Source organism: Corvus kubaryi, unplaced genomic scaffold (assembly GCF_017639235.1).
Source record: "Corvus kubaryi isolate FWS band 111438036 unplaced genomic scaffold, C.kubaryi_AGA036_p1.0 37373, whole genome shotgun sequence".
Taxonomy (NCBI): domain Eukaryota; kingdom Metazoa; phylum Chordata; class Aves; order Passeriformes; family Corvidae; genus Corvus; species Corvus kubaryi.
In genome coordinates this window covers 1,705-6,894 of record NW_024581121.1, presented here as the reverse complement: position 1 = coordinate 6,894, position 5,190 = coordinate 1,705, and the positions used below count along the sequence as shown (strand labels likewise).

Here is a 5,190-nt window from a genome sequence, read left to right as displayed (position 1 = left end):
CTTGTGTCACACGTGGGGCAGGGCTGTGTGTGTTTGTCCCTGTGTCCTCATGTCCCCATGTGTCACATGTGGGGCAGGGCTGTGTGTGTGTGTCCCTGTGTCCCCATGTCCCTTGTGTCACACGTGTGTGTGTGTGTCCTCATGTCCCCGTGTGTCACACGTAGGACAGGGCTCTGTGTGTGTGTCCCTGTGTCCCCATGTCCCTTGTGTCACAGTGGGGCAGGGCTGTGTGTGCTGTGTGGTGCTGCCCGTGCCCACCCTCAGCTGCCACCCCAGCTCCCCGTGCCCTCCCCAGCCCTTTCCCACGCTCTGTGATCCCGTTTCCCTGTGATTTTCCCTGGATTTAGGCTGGTCCTGCTCTCCTCCCACCCTCCCTCCATCTCTCCCTCCCAGCCCTGTCCCGGCTCCTTTCCCTCCCTCCTGGGCACTCAGTGCCCTTCCCCTGCAGTGCATGGCAGCGGTGGCACCTCAGGCGCTTTGTCCCCTGTGTCCCCTCCCTGAGCCTGCTCCTGCAGTCACCCCCGTGTCACCCCTTGTGCGTCCCCCCCGTTCCCCGTGTGGTGTCCTGTGAGCACCCAGAGCTCTCTGCACCCACCCAGGAGCTCACCCCAGGTGCTGGCCATGAGAGGTGGCACCCACTGTCCCTCACCCGCCTGGTGCCACCGCCGCTGTCACAGCACACGAGCTCCATGTCCAGGCTTGGTTCCCTGTGTGGAATCCCCACTTTTGTCCCTAAAGCCACTCACGTCTCAGGCACCGAGAGCCACCTCTGTGCCCAGCTGAGCCCTCCAGCCTGCCCACCTTGGTGCCACCCTGCCCAGCACCGTGGTCCCCAAGGGTGTGCGCAGGAGCGTGCAGGTGGCACCTCGTGGTGGGTGACACTTCCCCAGGGTCCCTCAGGGGTCACCAGGGTCTGGCAGGACAGGACATGGGGGAAGATGGTCACGGTGTCCCAAAGGCTGGTGGCAGGAGCAGAGCAGCAGGACCCGTGGGGTCACGGACGGCCCTGCCGAGGGTCCCCCCTCTGGGCTCTGTCACCTCGCTGGCCCCTCCCGGCGTTGATTGGTGTCCTGTGTTTTTGTTGTCCTCCCCAGATGTTCCCCAGCTCCCCACCCCACACGTTCACTCCACTCCAGCCCCTCCGCCGGGCCCTTCCCAGCCCATCTCTCATGCTTCCATGGCCTCCGCTCCATCCTTCACTCCAGCTCCCATCCAAGGTACCGTAAGCTCCTTTTCTGTCTCTTTGCGGACCCGCTGCTCCCCAGCCCGGCCCGAGGAGCTCCACAGGAGGACGGTGGCCCAGGCCTGGCCTGGGGACAGCCCTGCTGGGTGCCCAGCCCGGCTCCGGTCCCTCGGCGTGCGTGGATTTTGGCGTTTCCCAGGAGGACCCCCTGGCTGTTCCCGGAGGGTCGTGGCAGCAGCAGCTCCCCGAGCTGCCCCTTGTCCTGTGTGTCCGTGTCACGTGTTGTCCCTCTGTCCTGCTGCCTCCCCTGTGTGTCCCCCACCTTGTCCTGTCCCGATGTGGCTCTGTCCCCCCCACCCCGAGCTGATGGGGCACAGCGGGAGGAGGATTTGTCGCTGTGCCCCAGGGCTGACGCAGGATCCCAGCACGGATCCTGGACTTGGGACCAGCTTTGGGCTCCTGCTGTCCTTGGGGTGCCATCACCTCTCGGGGTGCCAGCCTGCGTGTCACCTTCCACCCAAGCCTGCTCGTCCTCCCTTTTTGAGGTCAAAATCCCACTGTGGAGGATGGGATTTCCCCTTTGCTTCCCCCGCTGCCTTCCTCGTTCTCGCTGCCAGGATCCGGAGCAGGATGGAGCTGCTGGCCCAGGATGGAGCCCCCGGGGGGAGCAGCAGCCTCTGCCCCACCCTGCAGGGTCTCAGCCCCTTCTCTCTTTTCTCCCCCCTGCCTGGGCAGACGCCAGCCCGGTGCCCTCGACCTCCAGCACGTACCACGCGATGATCGGCGGCGTGGTGGCTGTCATCGTCTTCCTGCTGCTCAGCCTGCTCATCGTGCTGGGACATTACCTGATCAGGCACAAAGGTACGGCCTGGGGGCTGCAGTGGGGGCACGGGGAGCCCCTCGGGGGTCCCGGGGCCGTGTCCCCGCAGCGAGGGGGCAGTGGGGGGTGGAGGGAGGCAGCTCCTGGTCCTGCAGCCCTTCCCGAGTCCTGAGAGGAGCCAGCGGAGCCTCCCTGGGTCTGGGGGACCTGCCCGGCGTGGGAATGTCAGGAATGTCCCAGTGAGTGGCAGCGCCAGGGGGAGGCAGCTCCCACCCCGTTCTCCACCCCTGCTCCGCACCCATTGTCCCGGGATCATCCCTGTCCCCATCTCCCCGACACCTCCTCCCTCTTCCTGTTGCTCCCTGTGCCTTCCTCCTCCTCCTCCTCCTTTCCCTCCACCTGCCCTTTTCATGCCCGGCAGGTTTGTGCCCAAGCCCTGGGGACACGGTGCCACCCCGCCATCGGCCACCCCCTGAGGTGATGTGTGAGTAGAGCCCCCCACCCTGCTCCGGGGGCAGCTGGGACCCCCTGCTTTGCCAGGAGGGCTGGGTGGGAGGGCAGGAGCCTGACGGGCAGTGGTCACTCCACAAGTGGACACTGCTACAAATGCCTGGAGCACCCCCAGGGAGTCTCCATCCCATCCCATCCCATCCCATCCCATCCCATCCCATCCCATCCCATCCTATCCCAGTGACTTTTCCATTGCAGCCAAGCCCAACGGAGCCCTCCAGGCAGCCCAACCTCCCCCGGTTTGTGTGGGAGGGGGCGCTGGCAGAGCCCCCCGTGACCCCCAGCCCTGTCCCCACCTCCAGGCACGTACCTGACCCACGAGGCCAAGGGCTCGGACGATGCTCCGGACGCCGACACCGCCATCATCAACGCCGAGGGCGGCCAGGCCGGCGGCGACGACAAGAAGGAATATTTCATCTAAAGGGGTCAGAAAGAGAGAGAGAGCGAGAGAGCGAAAAATGGAGCCAAGAGAACCCCGATGGCAACAGCAACCAGACCACAAACCCCACAAAACCCAACAGATTTTCTCTGGCGCCCGGCACGGGCGGACGGACGGACAGAGGGATGGCGGGACAGAGAGCAGGGAGAGCCACCGGCCACGAGGCGCTGCTGACGCCTCTTGAACTTGTACAAATCGTTCACTCCGACAGCGAGAGCCCCGGCCCCGTTTGCTTGCTTGCACCTCCATCCCCACGCCCCGAACCCACAGACCAACCCGTGAGTGAGCGACATCTTCCTTCTTCCTTTGGACCTTTTCGCTTTGGTTTTGTGGCTGCTCTTTGCTTCGGGCCCTTGGTTGGGGTGTTGGGCTGGGGTCGATGTAGCTCTTCCCTTTGTTTCTCTCCGTTTTGGTTTCTTTGACATCCAAGGATAAAATCAGCTCCGGGCTCCCCGGGGCAAGCTCGGGACCCTGGGTGTCCCCGTTGTCCCCTCCCCAGCCCCGGGGGGGTGACTCCAGCTGGGAGCGGAGCGAGACCCTGCCCCGGTTTTATCCTTGGTGGTTCTTGTGGAGCAGTGTCCATGCGGGAGCAGAGCTGTCCTCGTGCAGTCAGTGTGTGAAAGGGGGTGACAGTCCAGGGTGGGACCCCCGGAGACACCGGGAGCCCCCACAGCTCCCCGGGCCCACCCCAGTGGGAGGGGGGGAGGGCTGAGGTTTATTTTGGGGGGGGTGGGGGCAAATCCAGAGGAAAAGGCCCCGATTTTTTTTTTTCCCCCCTAAATTCTCGGATTGGAAATGCCGATTTGAACCATCTATTGAGATGTTCAGTGCAGGGGTGTGACCCCTGGGGCTGGGGCTGCTTCCCTGGGACCCCCAGAGCAGGGCTGGGGCTCTGCCAGGGTCTCTCTGGCTCCCTTCCCTCCTTAGCCCCTTCCCAGGGCAGGGACGAGCTTGGAAAGGGCTGATTTTCTTCTTGGCTCCGAGAGCCCAAACCAACAGCGGCCAAAACAACCGGATTTGGGGTCTGGGGACTTCGGGGGTCCCCACAGAGGCTCGGGGGGGGGGGGCTCATCCTTCCTCCTTGCCCTTCCTCCTGCCTCTTTCACCATCACTTCCAAGACAAAACCAAACACCTTTCCCAACCTCTCCAGCACAGCCCCAGCCCGGCCCCCCCAGCCATGCACCCCCGGGATGGGGCTGCTCCCCCCAGCATCGTTGGGACACCCTGCACCCTTGGGATGAGGTTTCCCAGGATCCCACATCCCGGTCTGGACACCGGGGGCTTGCAGGAGCCACCCTTGGGCTGGGCACCGCATGGATTTGGGGTTGTCTGGAGGAGGGGAGCCCTTTGGGAGGGGGTGACCTCACCTGGGAGGTCACCCCATGGATTTGGGGTGCTCTGGGGGACGAGGGGGCCCTTCAGGAAGGAGTGAAAGTCCTTGGGGCGGGATGGGAAACCTCAGCTGGGAGGTGGAGGGAGAACGGGGCTGCAAATGTCACCCCACCCAAACCCTGCCAGCACCGGGTCACCTGTGGGGGACTGAGTGGGGCTGGAGGGGGCTGAGGTGAGGCAGGGGAGGCCCAGCTCGGTGACAGGCACAGGTGGGAGCGAGGGCTGGGTGCGACACTGGGGACGCTGTGGATGTGACCAGGCTCGGCCACGCATCAGGAGCGGCGGCGGCACTGGGAGGGAGCAGCACACGGAGCCTCTGAGGGTCCCTTTGCTGGGCACAACCATTTTTGGGGTGTTTTTCCTCCCTTCCCACCTCTTGGAGTGGGGGACGTGGGCCTGGAGCCCCCAGGGCAGCTCCGAGCTGGGGTTGGGGGATGAACCCTGGGGCTGCCGACGCCGTCACCGAGGTCCCCACGACCGAGTCCTTCCTGCAGATAAAAACACCCGGGCGTTGTTCTCAGTACAATTCCATCTCCTCGGGGGCCGCAGGGATCCCAGGCAGAGCCCCAGCGCTGGGAACTGGGAGCGGAGAGGGGTAAGGGGTCCCTGGGGCAGGGAGGTGACAGGGACAGGGAGGGTTTTCCCTCTTGGAATTCAGTTTCTCGTCGCTTCCACTGCTCCAGAGCTGCTCCAGGGGCCGGGGAGAACAGCCTGGATTTGGTGGTTTTGAGGTGCCACAGTGTTTTTGGTGTTTTTGAGGTGTGGGGTGTGGCTGGGCAGCTCGGGGAGCAGCGGGCACGGGGAGCTGTGGCAGTGGAGGATGGGCCCGGTGTCACCTGGGGGGG

General features: G+C 64.6%; 1 protein-coding gene across 5 annotated transcripts in view; it reads left to right on the top strand.

The window, feature by feature from the left end:
* The window catches only part of CADM3 (cell adhesion molecule 3), a 24,002-nt gene extending 19,321 nt beyond the window's left edge, over positions 1 to 4,681 (top strand). The window contains exons 8-11 of one of the 5 annotated variants that reach the window (XM_042034517.1): positions 1,095 to 1,217; positions 1,919 to 2,044; positions 2,425 to 2,487; positions 2,816 to 4,681. In XM_042034517.1, coding sequence (XP_041890451.1) covers positions 1,095 to 1,217; positions 1,919 to 2,044; positions 2,425 to 2,487; positions 2,816 to 2,934 — 431 coding nt within the window. In that variant the 3' untranslated portion in view covers positions 2,935 to 4,681. The remainder of the gene's footprint in view (positions 1 to 1,094; positions 1,218 to 1,918; positions 2,045 to 2,424; positions 2,488 to 2,815) is intronic. The other 4 variants (XM_042034519.1, XM_042034520.1, XM_042034518.1 and 1 more) reach the window with 4 other exon arrangements.
* The last annotated feature ends 509 nt before the right edge of the window (positions 4,682 to 5,190 follow it).